At 41.3% G+C, this 18,261-nt stretch overlaps 2 protein-coding genes across 4 annotated transcripts; one reads left to right on the top strand and one right to left on the bottom strand.

Moving 5' to 3' along the window:
• Nucleotides 1-4,423: 4,423 nt before the first annotated feature.
• LOC103481836 (neurabin-2-like) lies at nucleotides 4,424-11,867 on the top strand. Its single transcript, XM_008437598.1, has 9 exons — nucleotides 4,424-4,583; nucleotides 5,765-5,885; nucleotides 6,556-6,660; nucleotides 7,977-8,109; nucleotides 8,973-9,125; nucleotides 9,240-9,293; nucleotides 9,414-9,643; nucleotides 10,098-10,194; nucleotides 10,506-11,867. The coding sequence occupies exons 1-9, from the start codon at nucleotides 4,424-4,426 to the stop codon at nucleotides 10,554-10,556; spliced, it is 1,104 nt and encodes a 367-aa protein (XP_008435820.1). The 3' UTR covers nucleotides 10,557-11,867.
• LOC103481653 (histone-lysine N-methyltransferase PRDM9-like) lies at nucleotides 11,410-18,121 on the bottom strand. Of its 3 annotated transcripts, none has more exons than XM_017310897.1 (7): nucleotides 18,012-18,121; nucleotides 16,683-16,790; nucleotides 16,513-16,605; nucleotides 15,952-16,229; nucleotides 15,750-15,817; nucleotides 14,638-14,828; nucleotides 11,410-14,531 (listed from the first exon to the last, which is right to left on the bottom strand). In XM_017310897.1, exons 2-7 carry the CDS (start codon nucleotides 16,777-16,779, stop codon nucleotides 12,625-12,627), a joined length of 2,634 nt encoding a protein of 877 aa, XP_017166386.1. In that variant the 5' UTR covers nucleotides 16,780-16,790; nucleotides 18,012-18,121; the 3' UTR covers nucleotides 11,410-12,624. The 3 variants fall into 3 exon arrangements, with proteins under 3 accessions (XP_017166386.1, XP_008435498.1, XP_017166387.1); XM_008437276.2 differs by lacking the exon at nucleotides 18,012-18,121 and adding an exon at nucleotides 17,879-17,984; XM_017310898.1 differs by lacking the exon at nucleotides 18,012-18,121 and adding an exon at nucleotides 16,989-17,371.
• Between the last annotated feature and the right edge of the window lie 140 nt (nucleotides 18,122-18,261).

Below are 18,261 nucleotides of genomic sequence, written 5' to 3'. Positions count from 1 at the left end.
GACTTGTAGATAAGGAGATTAATGCCTCTCTTAAGCCTCCAGAGTAAATATGGGACTGTAGCCAAGAGATGATTAGCTTAACGTAGTTTAGGAAAAAGAGCGGAAACGGTGGGAAATGTTTAGCACGGCTTTAGTACGTCTAAGAAATAATCACTTCTTGATAAGTAAACATCTTTGAGGCGTTTTTACAAACAATTTTCAGATRGTTTCTGTTTACTCACTAATTTAGAGCTAATTCTTTGAGTTGCTCGTGAAAACTAAAGATATATGTTATGTTCACTTAACACGAATTGTTGACTGGGTCATGGGAGTTTAGAGTTTTGTGAATAAGGAGAAAGCTTGCAACTGTGTCTTCCAAGGCTTTTGTTGAGGATATTGTACGAGTAAAGAATAGCAGGCATTCAGTATTCTAAAGTTTGATCCTTTTGTCACCAAAGTAAGAACCGTTTCCACATTCTTGGCTACAATTCAAGCCTGTTTCCTGCACGGCTTGGTCTCCATTGCTGCCCTGATCTTGTATGTGATGTTCTTTGACAGGATGTCAAACTGTAGTCAAGGAGTGGAGGGTCCCTGGTTCGTCACAGACTTTTGCTTTTTTGTGGATGATGAGGTCCTGTTTGCATCTTCGAGCTTTTTACCTCAGCAAAGGTTTTAGTGGCTAGGATGAGAGCCATCTCTTAATCAYCTTCATGTGAAAAAGGTGGACCGTTACGTCTAGGCTGKGCTTTTTCCATTGCCACAATTGTAGGAGTTCAAGGCAAGTTTGTTTGTAAAGCACACTTCAGCAATTAGCAATTCAAGGTGCTTAACATAAGACATAATAGTTCAGTCAGTTTACCAGTTGTCTTGGGGACTTGTTCATGAGTGATGGCAGGATGAACCAGAAGACAGGTGACTTAAGATGACAGTAAGCAAATTAAGCTTTTCTTTGGATTGACGACTAGAATAGGGTTAAAACCAGTTTGACGTCAACCATTGATTCAGGCTGCATATTGGCACTTTTGGGTTGCAGCAATAATGTACTGGACTCAAAGTTGTTAGCCCTCTGGGCTGCCCTGCTGATGAACTGACAACATGTCGAGAGAGTCGTCTATTGGAAGCTCGAGATAGGTACCAGCTGTTCAAATGACACTGCGAGGATAAAATACTGCAAGTAATGTATAGTCAGTTTGATAAAGTGTGTCGTTTCTTACAAACACTCCTGTTTTAAATTTCAAATATCTGTATTTATTTTTGTGCTAAATAGCTTCACAGATTTCAGTTGTGATATTTCAACTGACTGTTTCACTCAAGCCAAATTATGACTGATATTGTGACCGAAGTTTTGAAACTTTTGTACTCTGAAATTTGTATTACTGGATGATGTACTAGAGGACTAATACTGTAAAAAAAAAAAAAAAAAAAAAAGGATCAAGGAAGACAATTTTGCACTTCAAGGAGCAAAGTGTGTGAACACTTGAAAAGTTGAGAAGACTGTGGGGAGGAGAAGGTCCAGAACTGAATCGGCGTTGCGAGTTGAATGTGTAAGGTGCTGCATACGAAATCACCTCGGAAGACGGGAAAAAAGAGCCTTTTTAAGATTTGGCTTACGGTGTTAGAGTGTGTATGTATGCGTGTGTGTGTGCGTGTGCGTGCGTGTGCGTGCGTGTGTGTGTGTGTGTGCGTGCAGCTGCAGAGGGCCCCCATTAACATGCTGGAGGTGGTTATGTAAACTGTCATGCTGTTAAATCAGACTGAATGTGGGAAGTTGAGGCCTGAAAACAGAGGCCTCTGTCTCCATGAGAGCTACTCCAGTCGCTGTGATTTATTTTTTTTTTTCTTTCTCCCCTCCTATGTGTTTGATTACTGGTGTGAAATGAAGTAGCTGTGAGGCCTCGAGAAAATGCAGCAGATCTCTCTGACAAAAACAGTCGATAAAAGTAAATTGTATTAGATCTACATTAAAAGTGGTCATGTTATCATATTATAGATTCAGTTGTACAGTTTCATCGRCATCCRTCTTCATCTCCACGGCCTCGTCTGACATTGAGTTGCAACGATTTTAGCAAATGCCGTTATATAATAAGTGGCCTATAAGTGCAGCAGCCGTACTCCTCTGAACGGATGTGATTYCTGTTTGCCTTAGCAGATGATTATCTCAAACTCTTTATTATAATAGCCTCCTTGCTGTATGAGATGACTCCATTACAGATGACCTAAGACCACGTTCGGAAGCTCCAGTCGAAATCTGTAGCAAAACAAAAATGTTGGGATCCTTAGACAAGCGTCTCTCAATGATTTCCTGGACTTTTGGCAACATTCAGGTCTGTAGGTCTCATTGCTCATGCAAATTTTTCCAAGTCTGACAACAGAGCTTAGTGATGGGCACTCCAAAACACTGCATTTGTTGATCTTCTGCCACTGCTTCAACTAGCGTGGCAGACCCTATTCTTAGGGTCATTGTCCATTTAACTTTATGACTCGTCTCTTGAGATGTCGCTTCTCTACTTTCACAAAATGCGCCCTCTTCATGATCACATCTATTTTGAGGAGTGCAACCGTCCCTCTGGCAGCAAAGTACCCATAAAACATGAAGCCCCTGAGGCTCACAGGGTTCTTCCTTTTTCCTCCAAAGCTAACAACGCTCATTACGGCTGCAGCGGTGGCGCAGGGGTAAAGTGTGACCCATCTGTACGAAGGCCTTAGCCCTCGACGACGCAGCCGTCACGGGTTCAAGTCTCGGCCCAATGACCTCTGCTGCATGTCTTTCCCCTCTCTCATAACCCACTTTCCTGTCTCACAACAGCTAAAAAAAGACCACTGGAGCTGACAAAACCTGAAAAGAAAGAAAAAATGCTCATTATGGTTAAACGTTTTTAGTGTYGTCAGACCACAGGACATGCCTCCAAAACCCACTCCACAATCTGTAATCTAGATTTTTATATTGCTTTTGTCATAATGGTTTCTAGTCCTTATTTTAATGACCTAATCTGTCAAGCTTCAGCCCACCAACTTAAAAATATCTTTTGTGGTTGTTCTGGGCTTTATTAAACCATTTTGCATTAAAACACGGTCATTTCTGAGACACAATCTGAATGGTAAGATGTTGTGGCTTTTATTCTTTATGTGTAATGATTGCACAGATAACTTTTGGAGGGCCACGATTCTCTTCCTGACATACTGCCTGATTTAGTTTGAGTTTGTCGTTATGTAACGCCAGGAGGTCAATCAAAAAATTGTGAACCAACTTTTCTAAGTTTATTACTGCATCGACTGGTCGATGATCTGAAAACATAACGTATTGGCAAACATAAGAAACAGGTTGAAAGGTGCTAATTTTGCATGAGCTCCATTTTCTCCCCGGTACCTCGGTAAATCGGCGGTCCAGTCTTTTCCATTATTTATTAAACTAAAAATTCCTAAGAAATCATTTTACATATGATTTACTAGAACTAGTGATGTAAGTTATTTAAAAAAATATTATTCTATTGATTATTCTGACAAATGATTAAATCAAATTGGTCACTGTGCAGATTTTCCATTTAATCACTTAGCAATACATTAAAAGATGCAAATAAACAAAAATTTCAATTTCTTTTTTTAAATATGAAAATAAGCATTTTATTGCCTAAAATGTTTGTGCAGTTTGTATTTTCTGTGTAGTTTTGCATCAGTTTCTCTGTGTTTTTCTTCCAGCAGATGGCTTTTTTTGGTTTGTATACTCCAGTTAGCGATTAATCTATTACTAATCTAGTTGATAACCATGCTCAGTTTTTAGTTTTGTTTGAATTACATTTTTTCCACTTTATTCACCTGCAAAGCCTTGAAGTACGGCTGCATAAATTGTATCAATGTTCATCAGGGTTCACGGGAAGTGAATCTGTTTTCATTATCAGTTACTATATTTGGAGAAAATGTGTGAACTCAGACGAGAAAGTGAGAACACTGCACAGCTGCACGAAGAAAGAGGCATCCACCTTCAAACTCAGTTATTTTCCATGATCTGGAAGCCAAATTGTTGTGCATCTATATTTGCGAAACAAAAGAAAAGCTAAAATAATGTTAATATGTTGTAGCAAATTTAGAGAACGCTACAGATATCGTCAAGTGTCTCTTAACTTCAGGGTTTCAGGCATCCGAATATAATGATCTCTTTGTAAGTATTTAAATCTTTCAAATAGATGCATTTTTTTTTAAAGTTACAATTATATATCGGCATTTAAATGTTATTTTGAATTTTACTCAGTAAAGCAAATATATTTGGTTAGAGGTATTTAGTTTGTTGACCATACACCATCTGTCCCAACACCTGAAGCTTGACCAAAATGGGTCATCAGAAAATCGTCTCATCGTCTGCTGTTGTCATGGACACCTTTTGTCTTTAAAGTCGTATCAGTGGGTTTAATGTTGTGACAGACTCACCCAGCAAGCTATAAATCCGGTTATGACTGATCCAATCTTTCCACTGCAGGTTTTTGCCACCTATCCAAACGAGGACTACGACAGGCGCAATGAAGACGTGGATCCCATGGCGGCGTCGGCGGAGTACGAGCTGGAGAAGCGGGTGGAGAGGCTGGACCTATTTCCTGTGGAACTGGAGAAAGGTATTGGCCTCGTTAAACTCTTGAGAACAAGTTTCTCGAAAGCTGTGAAACGGTTCCGGTGTTCGGACCAGCTGTGGTGGTCCGAACACCACCWGATTGATGATGGTTTAATAAGAAAACATGAAACACTATRTCTTCTTCAGTAGGAGGGTTTAATTGTTGTCGCTCATGTAAAAAGGCCCGGAGTCTTCGCCATCTGCCTTCTGACAGCCATCCGGCTTTTCCACGAGGAAGCACTAGTGCAAGTCTTTCCTTCAATTGCTCCCCGGTGGGGCACAACGAGAGCACTCCCTCACCATTACGCTGCATTAATATATGCATGCAGGACTATGTTTAGCTTTCTGTCGCAGGCATGTTTTAAAGTGATGGCATGTGTAGCAACATGCAGGCAAGCTGTGTGCACTTTCTGCACCAGGGAAACTGTAAATGAGACGMAGCCCCATGCTTTCAAGTAGATGCGACTCTTCTTCTTTTTCCTCAGGAAAACAAAAAGCTTGTGCGTCCTTTTATTACARCTATAAATAAATCACAGCTCGCGGCAAATGTTGGCGTCAGGCTGTTGACATCACTGAAGGGAAAAGGTCAGATCAGGCTCAGTCCTGATTTAAACCCTGATCAGGTAAAGTGTTTGTTTAAAAAAAAATGCATTGTTTATATTGTAATTTACCACGTTTTATATCGCAGTATCGCATCACGCTTACCTTTATTTTTAATTTGATCACAAATATTTTGATTTTATGCATTTGTTCATGATATTTTTAATTTGTTTCAGAATTATAAAGTCTCCATTAACGCTACTAWTACATTTAGTACAGCAAAATAATGTAATGGGTATTAAAAAAAAAAMMAAMYYYYCMAARSYYMWTKKTKGGGRRSYKSMRRRRARYKKKSYYSGGGGGRWYMMCMARKTYYCMWKRMMAMCSRWWRGSYWRRAAAAWYCYTTTTTTTTGTCCTACCATCACAAACATCAACATTTRGACTTTGCTAATTGCGGTTGTGGAATTAGCAAATTGTGATTACACCTGTAACCTTAGGATTTCATGAGGTGAGACTAAGATTTAGTCACACCTACTTTAGGTACTTTTAACAGCAAACCTCCTACCAGATAAAGACCAAACCAAACACGTGTTATAGTAGGGACTCTAGTAAYTATTGGCTTGATCCTCCTTCCTCCCTTTCAGATGGAGACGGCCTGGGCATCAGTATCATCGGGATGGGCGCAGGGGCTGACATGGGCCTGGAGAAACTGGGCATCTTTGTGAAGACGGTGACAGAAGGAGGAGCAGCACACAGGGACGGCAGGTGAGTTATTAATCTAATCATTCGGTTAATCAGCTAGTCTATACAACAATATTTTTAAAAGTTTATTAGATTGATCTAAATAGATATATTTTTTTAATGAACTTGATTAATCTACTAAACAACAAACGTTCTAAATTATCTGATTAATCCAAACACACTTTTTATTTGTTTAATCTAAGTGGCAAATCACTTAAATAATTTATAGTTTCAAATGCCAGATTTCATGCATGTTACAGAAAAAAGTGTTTGAAGCAGCCTGGATATAAAATGTCAACTCATACGTATCAATTGTTTTAATTAACTGTGTTGATTATTTGTGAGTTTGTCTCCTTTTAATGTTATTCGTTTAGATACTAATGTGATGTACACAGCTTATCACCAGCAGAAACGAAGCAGACGCAGTAAATTTAAATCTGCACATCAACATGCTTCTTCACATGCACAGGGCAGCGTGGAGAAAAGGTTTAAAAAGTCAAATATATTCAGAAGAAAACAGTGCATCAACATATAATATTGTGTTGACAAATCGCATTTGTCCTTTTGCAAAYGTTTCTATTTTTTGCTGCGAAAACGACCCTCCACTGTTTAGCTTTTGTGGTTTTATCCGGCAGTCGACCACAATCAGTTTTTCTAAGCGATTTTCTGTAAACCTGTTGAAATGTCTCCTCAGGATCCAGGTGAACGACCTGATCGTGGAGGTGGACGGGACCAGCTTGGTGGGAGTCACCCAAAGCTTTGCCGCCTCCGTACTCAGGAACACCTCAGGAACTGTCAAGTAAGAGGCGTTTTTTTTTAGTAACCTTGCCTTAATCGGGCCTGTTGTGACCCAGTTCCCCGTCCGGGCTGCAGTCATCAGGTTGGGGTTATGTAGCAGGATTAAACGGTCAGCGTTTATCACCGGGAGGGTGCCGCTCTTGCGGCTATTTTTTTTTTTTTTTGCGAGGCATTCTCTGCGACCGGGACGTCCTTTACAGCTCCGCTTGACGTCCAGCATTCTGCTAACATCTTCTGTTAGCAGACGGTTTCATTTTGATGTATTTACCCGCAGCCAGAACAGGAATGACTTCTCCCACATCCCGCCCATTCATTTAACCAGACTGGAGATTTATATTGCAACTCTGACAGAGTCATGATTACAGCCTTCTGGGTTTAAAAGAGCTCCATTTTAGGGACGGTTTGAAGAAAGCTCAAAGTCTCCGAGCTACAGCTACAGAAAACACTGTTATCATCAGGCAAATACAGTCTGGATCTTAAGTGTCAGGTCCAAATGCCAGGAGGCTATTTGCAGCTTTTTGTTTGCTCTTTGGAGTTCTGTGAGCACCTTTTGTTGTTTAGGCTCATTCATAATTCAGGAGATTTTATTTATTTATTAATTTTTTTTGTGGCCAGTGCTGTTGGGATAACTGTTAGTGTAATGTGACTTCTAAAGATCAGAGACCTCTACGGATCAGCTCATACATTATGGATCTGCTGCAGCGGCAGTGGAGGGACTCACGAAGCTCAGGGTCTATTCAGGAAAAAAAAAAAAAAAAACTSTCAGTGAGACTAATGGAGCGGGACAGGAAGCGTGTTTGTGAGCATTTAATTACCCGTAAACGCCGCAKAAAATTAAAAGACGACAGAGGCTGGCTCAGCGGCCATCTGTTGCTTTGCGACGGGTTAATGTAGCCTCGGCTTTAATTTGACAGAGATTTGTGGACCTCTGTCAGGCGTCTTATATCCTCTGTGATGAGCTGAAAGACGGGCAGAGTTGATCTTAGAAACTGCAGAGCGTAGCTCCAGAGAAAAGATCATTGTTTGGTAGTAAACAGGAAGGAAATGTCTGACTGCAATAACGTCTTACTGCACCAATTCAGGAAGCTATAGCAGTTTACCATATAAGGAAAGTACTATTTTAGTCTTTAAAGAGACAGTTCTTATCCTCCATGTTGATAACAAAGAACAATTTCATATCACTGTTAACTTCAAGGACAATTTTATGCAGAACTCTTGATCCACCTGTAGTAAATGTGTGTTTTGGATCATCTTCTAACGTGTTSCTGATCAGTAGTTATGCTGTCAGAGTTCTTATCAATGAGCATGCGATCACAGGTTTGTGATTGGGCGGGAGAAGCCGGGCGAGCAGAGCGAAGTGGCCCAGCTCATCCAGCAGACCCTGGAGCAGGAGCGCTGGCAGAGGGAAATGATGGAGCAACGCTACAACCAATACATGGACGAACAAGAGGTTCGAWACATCTGCACACACACCCACGTACATCTYGGTTTTTCYRKAAATTCCAGAAATATTTGCCATCCCTTGACTTGAAGTTTATTCCCATTTTCCTGAAGTTACGAGCTTCTAAAATGCTGCTGTCAGGTGTTGTGTTTTGCTTAGAAATAATATGTGAAAGAAAATGTCTGTCACTATTGAAAAGCACTTCCACATACATGGATCACATAATAGCCTTAATTTGATCTTTATAGSCTGCAGAGAAACTAAATCCAACTTTGGATAGGATTATGAAATTTATCCATTAAGATCATCTATGATATRACACACGGTTAAGCAGTAAGCTAAGCTCAGAAACGGAGCCAATTCAGGGATGACTCAGATTATTTTGTACTCAAAAGCTCTTTGTGATTTTAAAATTAGGTCTTTAATATTCTGTTGTTTTTGTTGTTGTTTTTTATGAAAACAACATCTGTGGTTAAATGCTTGTAGGACAGGGCAGGGAGGTTCTTCTAGGACCGTTCTCACTGTCTGCATGAGTGATGGAGGTCAGGGTGGTTCTTGAAAAGCAGAATGGTAAATTTAGAAAGCAGGAAGGATCGTTGGGGGTTGCACCCCATCTAGTGGACATTTATGGTCACTACATGGATATACAATTTTGCCTCAACATTGAATTTATATTTCTTTTCTTAGGAGTAACAATTTTCCACACTTTGACTGCAACTTCACTATAAAATACAATTTAACTTACAATGAGATGGAAAATAAGGATTTCTCTGCTTTCATTTTCCAGCTGAAAATAAACTTTTCTGTATTTCAGATGTTTACGTTTACATTGATCTACCTCTCCGATCTTCTCTGTGCACGTGTTCCTCCAGGGTGGCGAATATGGCACAGATGAGGAAGAGGAYGAGGAGGACGAGGCCAGCCCGCCGTATCCCAGCGCCATCGAGGTGTTCGACCTGGCGGAGAACGAGGACATGTCGCCTCTGGAGACGGACCCCGAGAAGCTCACCCATAAATATAAAGAGGTGAGGCACGAATACCTCGAAGCGGGACATTTCATCTGTAACCACGGCTCACCTCCGCTCTGGTGCGTGACAGAAACACGGGTGTTAAAAATTCATTTCGTTCTCTTGCTAAAGCTCCAGATAAAGCATGCTGTGACTCAGGCGGAGATCCAGCAGCTGAAGAGAAAGGTGAGACTTACGGCTAACACGACTTCACATTAAGCCAGAGGAGTTCTATGCAGAGCAGCATTTATAACGGTAAAAGCCTTGGTCGGTTTATTGAAACGGAGGCTATGTTCGTCCCTGCAGCTGCACCACGCCGAGCAGGAGAAGCAGCGCTGGCGAATGGACAAGGCTCAGCTGGAGCAGACCCTGCAGGAGAACAAAGAGCGCATGGAGAAGCTGGAGGGCTACTGGATGGAGGCGCAGAGCCTGTGTCAGGCGGTGGATGAGCACCTGAAGGAGACGCAGGCCCAGTATCAGGCCCTGGAGCGCAAATACAGCAAAGCCAAGCGGCTGATCAAGGAGTATCAGCAGAAGTGAGACAGTGTGAACGAATGCACACACTTAAGTAGCATAAACACTCACTTAAAAGAAAAAAAAATTAGGGAAAAAAAAAATCTACCCTTTTTACTTTTGAGTCCTTTTGTCATCTTAAATTGGCATTCTTGGACTGGATTTGGTTTATTATCTCAATTTTTGCAACATGATTCATCAGACACCATGTGACTCAAATATTGAAATCTTATGCAGAAGCCAAAAAGCAACAAAATAGCTCTTTTTCATATTTTCTGAATTGAAAGCCAACTTTAGTACTTTGTTGTTTCATATTTTGTGGGGAAAAATAAAAATGATCCCCAGAAAGGAATTTTATTTTTTTTTCTCCTTAAAAGTCTATTATTTTTATTTTTAAAAACTGACTTTTCATTTTTAAAACATCCGAGTACAAGACTGTGCTACTGCTTTATTATTTTTAAAACATTTCTCAAACAGGGAGATTGAGTACCTAAAGAAGGAGACCCAGCGTTGTGCGCAGGTTGGAGCCGAGGCGTCCCTTCTGAAGGAGGAGTCGGGACAACTTCAGGAACAGGTATGGGGGGTAATTTTTAAGCTTCGTCATTAATGCAACTATAAAATACAAACATGTCAAAGCTCAAATTAATATAAGAGGATTCTTTTTGCAATTGTTATCTTCGTTTCCAAATTCTGTGCTTTTACAGACAAAAAACAAAACAAAATCACTTTAACCAATGTCGGCACCGAACAGAAGTAATTTCARWSTCTYWYMMYWTKKKSTMWWMWMRMKSWKAMRWMWMWWTTTKTSWYTTTTTTTTTTGTTAAAGACTGGAACTGTRTCTCTGCAGCAGCTGTTCTCTAAACGTCTCTTCTTCTCTTTCCTAGGTGGCTGACCTGGAGGTCAGGGTGGAGGAGCTTAAATCTGAACCCTTATAAAAGCCTTTTTTCATTCCATGTGAACCTTCACCTGATGAACTGAACTGCAGGGTATCTTTGTCTCCATCGTGAGCCCGGTCATACGCTGAGTCCTCAGGCCTTGTCTTTYRGCCATTTAACCCTCTTAGCCCCATTTTTTTTTGTTACCGTTCACTGAAACGATGAAACACAACAAGCATAGACTCTGATGAGCTCTAAATGTACTTTCCTTTTTTTTATTTCAGTATTTGTTTTTCCCCATAATTTGTTGTTTTGTGACAGACCAAGCTGTTGCTTTTAATTGCCAAAAACAAAATCCCTTTCTTTGGTTTTTACCTACTTTTTTTGTGACTTTTTTTTTTCCCCCCTCAGTTTTTGTACAGATGTGATGCTGTGTGTTTTCGGTTTGGTTTGTAAAAATTTTAATGTGGATAACATTTAACATAATATAAACCGAGATTTGGACGGTTGTTGTATATTTTCCGTGATAAAGATGTGGTACGAAGGAAGGAGTTTGCACCGAAGATGCCGCGGCGCGCCGATGGAACGAAGAGAACGAGTGGAACGTGATTTCTAAACCGTAGTAACAGTAACCTTCCTTTAGGTGTCTCGTCACCTAACCTTGCTGCCTACTTTCCAGAAGTGTTTGTGTATTTTCTACACACTAAAAACCCATCAACAAGCCATCATTCCTCCGGTTCCATCCCCTTGTGTCTTTAGAAGAGGTACCACACGAAACAAACCTGCAACTTCTGTGCCACAAGTGACAACGGATCCGTTTYCCCCTCCAGATGGATGTTGCTAAGAACTTGTGTAACTTGAATTACCGATTCCTGAACCATTACCAGACTGGGAAATTTTATTTATTTTTTTSTCTTTTCCCAAAGTCGTTACCAGCAGCGAAGTTTTCGTCTCGAACCAGCAGCTGCACTTGACAACCACCGCGTGTAGCACATGGAAAAACACTGCCAGGTTTCTTACCTGTTTTCGGTTCATGCACAGTTTGAAGCAGTCACCTGTCATTGCAGTATGTTTGTATAGTTTCAGGTCAGACTTCAATATTTTCAATTTGCGTAATCTTTATAACGTAGTCAAGAAAAAAAAAAGGACAAAAGCAAAGAAAAAGGTAATCGAATAGACGAAGCTGTACTGTTGTCATGTTAAAACCAAGTAGTAGATGAGGGTGGTAATGAAAACAAAACCTAGGATAACTTAATTTAAAAAAAAAGAAAAAAAAAACAGGCATGGTTATGACTATTTTCATAATATTAAGGCTTGTACAGTGCACACGCTTTGCATTGTATGTTTTGTGGAATAAATGGTCAACAGTGATGAGCAGCTGTGTTTTTATTTCACACCGTGGCAAATCTCAGTTTAGCTTCATTTCCTTTTTTTTTGTCAAAACGTAAGTGAATCTTGTTTTAATAAATTATACMATATTTAGAGTCTAATGCTGAGAATTATTTTATATTGAATGCAATTTAAATTCTGTAAATTTAAATAAAAAAACAAACAAAAAACAAAGACCTCAAACAGAAAGGTGCAATAACTTTRTGTAAACTGATGCTGAATCAATCTTAGTCGTGAGGTTTTGGGGATAAACAATCCCCATCAATCATACTGAATCTGTGGAACCTGAAATAGATATTGTCCGCCTCTGGAGGGGTTTTTTGACGCTTATTTATTTTCAACCTCTAGCTCAAGGGCGCTCAAGTGCAACCTGAAAGGATACCATCCTTTAACTTTTAGATGCATCCCTTCTCCAACACACCTCAATCAAACAACAGAATTGCCTCAGAATCCCAGATTACTTGATTCAGATGGGTTGGAGAGTAATAAGAAAAGAAAAAAAAGTTTTGCACAAAGTGGATGGACAAAACAACAAAACAGAAATAAGGATGACGCTGTGTTCCACTAACATCAGCAACTTGCATTAAAACTGGTTTTGGAACTAAATAAAAACGGGCTAATGTCGGAAATCTAGAACAACTTTCACAAAGTTATTCTTAARCTTGCTAAAGTAAAGTCGTTTACTTTAATCTGTGGAAATCTGAACTCTTTTCACAGSAACTACAGTCCTGATACCTGCCTACGTGTGCACCTTCTGATGGTGCCTCCTGAGATGATAGTTTCTGGAAAAGCTCTTCCCGCACTGGCTGCACTTGAACAGCCTCTGTCCCTGGTGAAGCAGCAGGTGAGCCTTGAGGCTCTGCAGGCGGCTGAAGCTCTTGCTGCACTCGGTGCACTCGTGCGGCCTCACGCCCGTGTGTTTCCGCTCGTGTCTCTTCAGGTCTCCCGACTGGCGGAAGCTCTCGCCGCAGTGGGTGCACAGGTAGGGTTTCTCGCCGGTGTGAGTCCGGAGGTGAACGTTYAGCTGGCCCACGTAGGAGAAGCTCTTGCTGCAGGAGGTGCAGCTGTAGGGCTTCTCGCCCGTGTGGATGCGCTGGTGCTGCTTCAGGCCGTAGTGGTTCGTGAAGCTCTTCCCGCAGTCRGTGCACAAATACAGGACCTTCAGCTGCCTGATGCACGTGTGAGACGCGAGCGCTTCCGCGTCCGCGCAGTTTGTCCCGCAGTCCGAGCACGTGAACTCCCCCTCCGCCTCCTCCAGGTCCATCAGGCCTTCCGAGTAATCCCTAGGATGGTGCCTCTTGATGTGTTTGATGAGGTAGCTCTTCATGGTGAAGGAGAAGTGGCAGAAGGAACAGGGGAACAGCTCGGAGGCGCAGTGGTACTTCTGACAAGACTTGTTTTTCTGATGCTGCCTCAGTTTCGCTGACGTAGAGAAGGCTTTATCGCAGGAGTCGCAGCGGAAGGATTTCGCCCTTCCATGCGCYATCTGTGTGTGCCTTCTGAGCAAACTAGACTTCCAGAAGGCGGCGCTGCACTGCCCGCAGTTCAGCGGCTTCGAAGTGCACTTGTGTGCCTTGAGATCGTCCGGGTTTCCGTATGTTTGCTTGCAGAGATTACAGCTAAACCACTTGTACTTCTTGATTTTTGCATTTCTGACAGCCGAGGCCTCTTGCTGATTGGCCGCTTTGCGTTTAGGTGCTACAAGTTGAGTGACGGCAGAAACTTTAGATCTGGCTCTGAGGCGCTGAGGCCTCAGAGGGGCACTGTTTGGGGTGAGGTCTTTGGTTTCCACAGGAGGAGCTGAACTACTTCCCTGGTTTTCAGCCGCCGAGTCTTCCGAGTGCCGCTCGTTTATGTGCAGCTGCAGGTCATCCACCGAAGAGAAAGCCACCAAACACTCACCACAGCTAAAYGGCATGGTGGCGGCGTCCTCCRAATCCTCGTCCATTTTCTCTTTATGTTCATTCTTCTGGTGACTCTGCAGATGCCTRGCCAGGTCGTTGTACTGGCCRAAGCACTTGAGGCACACAGAACAGACATAAGGGCGTAACTTCTCATGAACRGCTGCCTCRTGCTTCTTGAGGTGCGCTTCATTYGTGAAGCTCTTTCCACAAACTGAACAATCTAGCTGCTGCGTTTCTACATGCACATCCACTTGTGCAACCTCGGTCGGGTTGCTTCTTTCCGACTCCTGAGATGCAGCCRCTTCCGGCTGGTTGGASAGTTCTAATCCGAGTGCAGAGCTCTCCGCTGTAGRGACCAGTTTGTCCATAGCTGCAGCTTTTCCAAAATGAACGCTCTGGTGTCGGACCAAACCGGACGCCTGACTGAAGCTTCTCCTGCAATGCGAGCAACAGTAAGGCCGCTTGTTGGAGTGGACGCACAGCTTGTGTCTCCTGAGGTGRGGGACTTGTTTAAAAACTTTCCCGCAATCATCACACGTTTTGGATTTMACTGGATCCACCAGCATCACCAGAGAGGCTGGCGGCTCGTCTCTGGTGCCGGGGTTTTCCTCGCCGGCTGCCTCGTCTGCTTTGGGCTGTGAGTGAAAGTGCTCTATGTGTCGGAGGAGGAAGCTCTCCGTGGTGAACGAGAGAAGACAGCTGGAGCAGAGGAAAATCGGAGACGACGCACTCTCACCGCTCTCTGCGAGTTCAGAGAAAAACGGGAAAATAATGAGCAACYTAATCTAGACTAGATCTCAAAACACATTTGGTTTTTTTTGGTGACAGATTTGGGAAGCGAAAGCTACCTGTTCTGCTCATCTTCAAAGACAACATGTCAGACCAATCTTTGCTGAGGTGGGCGCGCAGTTTGCTGCTCGGCCACACTGTGAGCTCATCTCCGGTCTGGACGGCGCGGCAGCAGTGGAACAGGATGCTGCCTTTGTACTGAACGGCCAGCAGGTTGGCCTCGTCCTTGCTGCGAGCAAAGTTCACATACCTATGCACAAACAAAGATCGGTAGAAATATGTTGAGTACAACATGAAGCTGAGCCCAATAAACTAAAAAGTTGATTTTAAATCTTATTGACATTACAGCAATCAAACCTTTGTTATAATTGCTGACCAGCTTTTTGAATGTTTTTGCTGGCATTTTGAACATTTATCTGATGATAAAATCCTAGTCCTTGAGGCTGGGAGGCCTACTCTCCATTACTATAACTTTTATCTCCCTACACAGATTTTCTTTTAGATGAGAGTCAGGAATCTGGCTGGTCTACTCCAAAACTGGACTATAACTTTCACTGAGACAAAATGTGTTGTTACAACTAGGATTATTTAAATCTAAATTTGGATTAAATTGGAAAAGCCATGATCCACCACTTAATCAGCCAGTTATCAAAATTAATTAAAAACCTATTTTTAATCTACCCTGAGAAATAATCAGCATCTAAAATTTTAGCATTCCTCACTGAATGCTAAAGAAACGCACTTTGGAGCAAGAATGGGTACAAGATTGTCAGTAACTGTGCAGATTTATTAAAGTGTAATATGATCTTATGAGACAGAATTAAGTTGCCTAAGAAAAGATTGTGACAACCTCTGTGAGGCCCGATAAAGCAAAATCAGGCCAACTAAGACTTGCCCCATAAGCTGAAATTTGGTACGCCAGGTTTATTTACGTTCTCTTTGACTACATGACTCAAAAGAAACCTTTGAAACCTAAGATATTATTGTAGTTCTAGAAACATTGACCAAAGTTCACCACTTAGAAACGGTAAAGTTTGTAAAATTTCTGCATGTGCTTACACAGATGATAGATACAGATGATAGTTGTTGAGCGTGTACCTATCAAAAATGCCCCATCAATTTTACTCTAGTTCAGTAAACCTTCACTGTGCTCCTGCTCAAAATTCAATACCTCATCCAATTTGAATAGGAGTCACTGGCGGCATCTATGTACTCATACTGATCTTCTCCTTTGTAAATCTGAAAAAAAAAATAAATAAAAGGTTATAAGCATGATGACACACACAAGGACTGCCAATTTGCTGTTTGGATTCAGGACTACTAAAATGATTTTAAACTTTCACATTTTGTCACATTAAAACCATTAAACTCACCTCCCAAGAAAAGTCACTAGTTATAGCATTTTCTTTCACTGTCACTTCCCCCTCATACGGTCCAAAATGCATTCCGGGAGACAGTGCTGGTCCTTGGTTTATTACACCTACTCCTGCACTGGGAATGCTGGATCTGCCTATCATCAGGCCAAAGGGTAAAGTGAGAAGAGCTCGCTGTGGGACACCCATGGTCGTTGGAAAGTCGAGGATAAACGATGGACCATTAATGTCATCAGGATTACTCTGATCCTGAAAAAGAGGCAGACACTCCTCACAACCTGGAAATGTAAAAGAAAAATTGAATATTAAAGTGAGTGGACTTGTGTGGCTGAAACATGTTAAAAGGAAAATATTTTTTAAAAATTCATCATTTGCACAAAAGTAACTTTAGAAAAGACAATGTCTCCATGCAAATAAAGCATGTTATTATCAAAAAGTTGTTTGGCTGGGGGTTGTGGTTGCTAAGCTACCATGAACACTGATACCAGCTTGTCAATGCTCTACCGGTTTAACAGGTTTAACTCTTCATTATAATAAGAAAGGAAAATGAAATAAACTTACAGAAGCCATCTTGGCCCTCAGTGCTTTCTTCTTGTCCCACAGTGCTCAGCAGTTTCTGGAGTGACGTTTCAGCCGACTCCAAATCAACCACCACTTTAGGCACAAACAGAGATGCGATGTTAGACTTTTTATTTCTTAAAAAGTTTAAAAATATGGTTATCACACGTTACCTGCCGGGGTGCTGTTCTTCAGAGAGAGGCCCTCCTCAGTTTCAACAACCTCCTCGGTTGTCTCCACCCACTCCACTTCACCATTCTTGTTCGACATGAGTAAAACCTCTGCAGGAAGTGAAAGGATGTTAGTAAAACCTCTGATGGTGTCACTTTTATTAGTATGAGATCAACAGATATCCCACAAATTCATCACATATCTCCTGTGCATTTTTCGATACTGGTCCACTTTGTTGCATAAATACACAAGCCTCACTGTGAACTTCTCTGGAGACTGCAAATGTTTCAACTTTTAGAGAACCTTACAGAGTTCTCTGAGGATTTGTCTCCACATTGACAGTGCAAGCTTCAGAAAGAGTCAGAAATCTGGCTGGTCTACTCCAAGCTTCCAGGAACTATCATGAAATGTTCCCCAAAAGCGCCATGAAAGTTAACAACTTTTGCAAAGTATCCTGGAGAAGGTTCTCTAAAAATTAGAACACCGGTATGCTTTCCATAAGGTGAAGACATCTGTAACCACAGAATGTCCCATAAGATCACAAAATGCGGAAGCTTTGGAAGACGTTTAGGGAACATTTCCAGGAGTTTTGAAGTTCTCTAACATTTAGGGAATATTTACAAACAGTTCTCTAATAAGACTGTTCCCTAAAGCGTCGTCAAGGCACACTGCACAGCATGTTCTGTTGCCCTTCTTTAAACACACCCGATTCAGGCTGGCGTTTAGTAAAATCCTTTTAATCAGCCATTAATTGAAATCAGGTGCACTGAAGCAAGCAAACACATAAACTATGCAGGGCAGTGTGCCTTGAGGATTATGGTTGATAAATGTTAAATAGTCTGTCACATCAAGATTCTCTAAAAGCATCAACGTCAAGTTCCAGAAAGCATATAGGAATCGTTCAATAGAAGTTCGAAAAATCTCGTATCTTCAAAGAGCAAGAGGAACGTTTACAGGAAACGTTCGCTCAAGGTTAATAAATCTTTAGAAAATTCACACTGGGTCTTCTCTAATAGTGAGGAAAAACATAATGACGTTTCTAAAGGTGTTTAAGTTCAGTTTCCAGTTCTCTGTTACACACCGTGTATGTAACCTTTAATGAATATCACTGCAATGCTCCAGTAAGGTTAAAATTTGCTGGGCAGTAATTAATCTTTTCTCAGTTATGACGAACAACAGTTTATCAAATTTAACTTACCGTATATCATAGCTGTAACTGTAACATAATAATTAGCCTCACATAGCTAAATATTACATCCTGACGCAAAAAAAATTAAATCCAATTTACGAAATAAGAGATTAAAAATTAAAAAAATAAATAAATCACAAACCTTTTTGAGTTGTAGCAACTCTAATATCGAAACTTACAATGAATTGGTTTCAAAAACCACATATTTTGACCGTTAGCAACATGAGGTCTCGTAAGAGGAAGTTACTTCGGTGTTACACTACAACACCGGAAGTAAACACAGAAAACTTTCAGCATAAAGGGAAACATTGCGTTTTTAATCAAATAAAAGAACAGCGTCCTGTGAAATACATTTTCCCTGTTTCTTATTTTATAACACTAGATAATGTAGT

Source organism: Poecilia reticulata, linkage group LG19 (genome assembly GCF_000633615.1).
Source record: "Poecilia reticulata strain Guanapo linkage group LG19, Guppy_female_1.0+MT, whole genome shotgun sequence".
Classification (NCBI taxonomy): Eukaryota; Metazoa; Chordata; class Actinopteri; order Cyprinodontiformes; family Poeciliidae; genus Poecilia; species Poecilia reticulata.
Note: the sequence above shows the minus strand (reverse complement) of the source record. Positions and strands in the feature narration are given on the sequence as shown.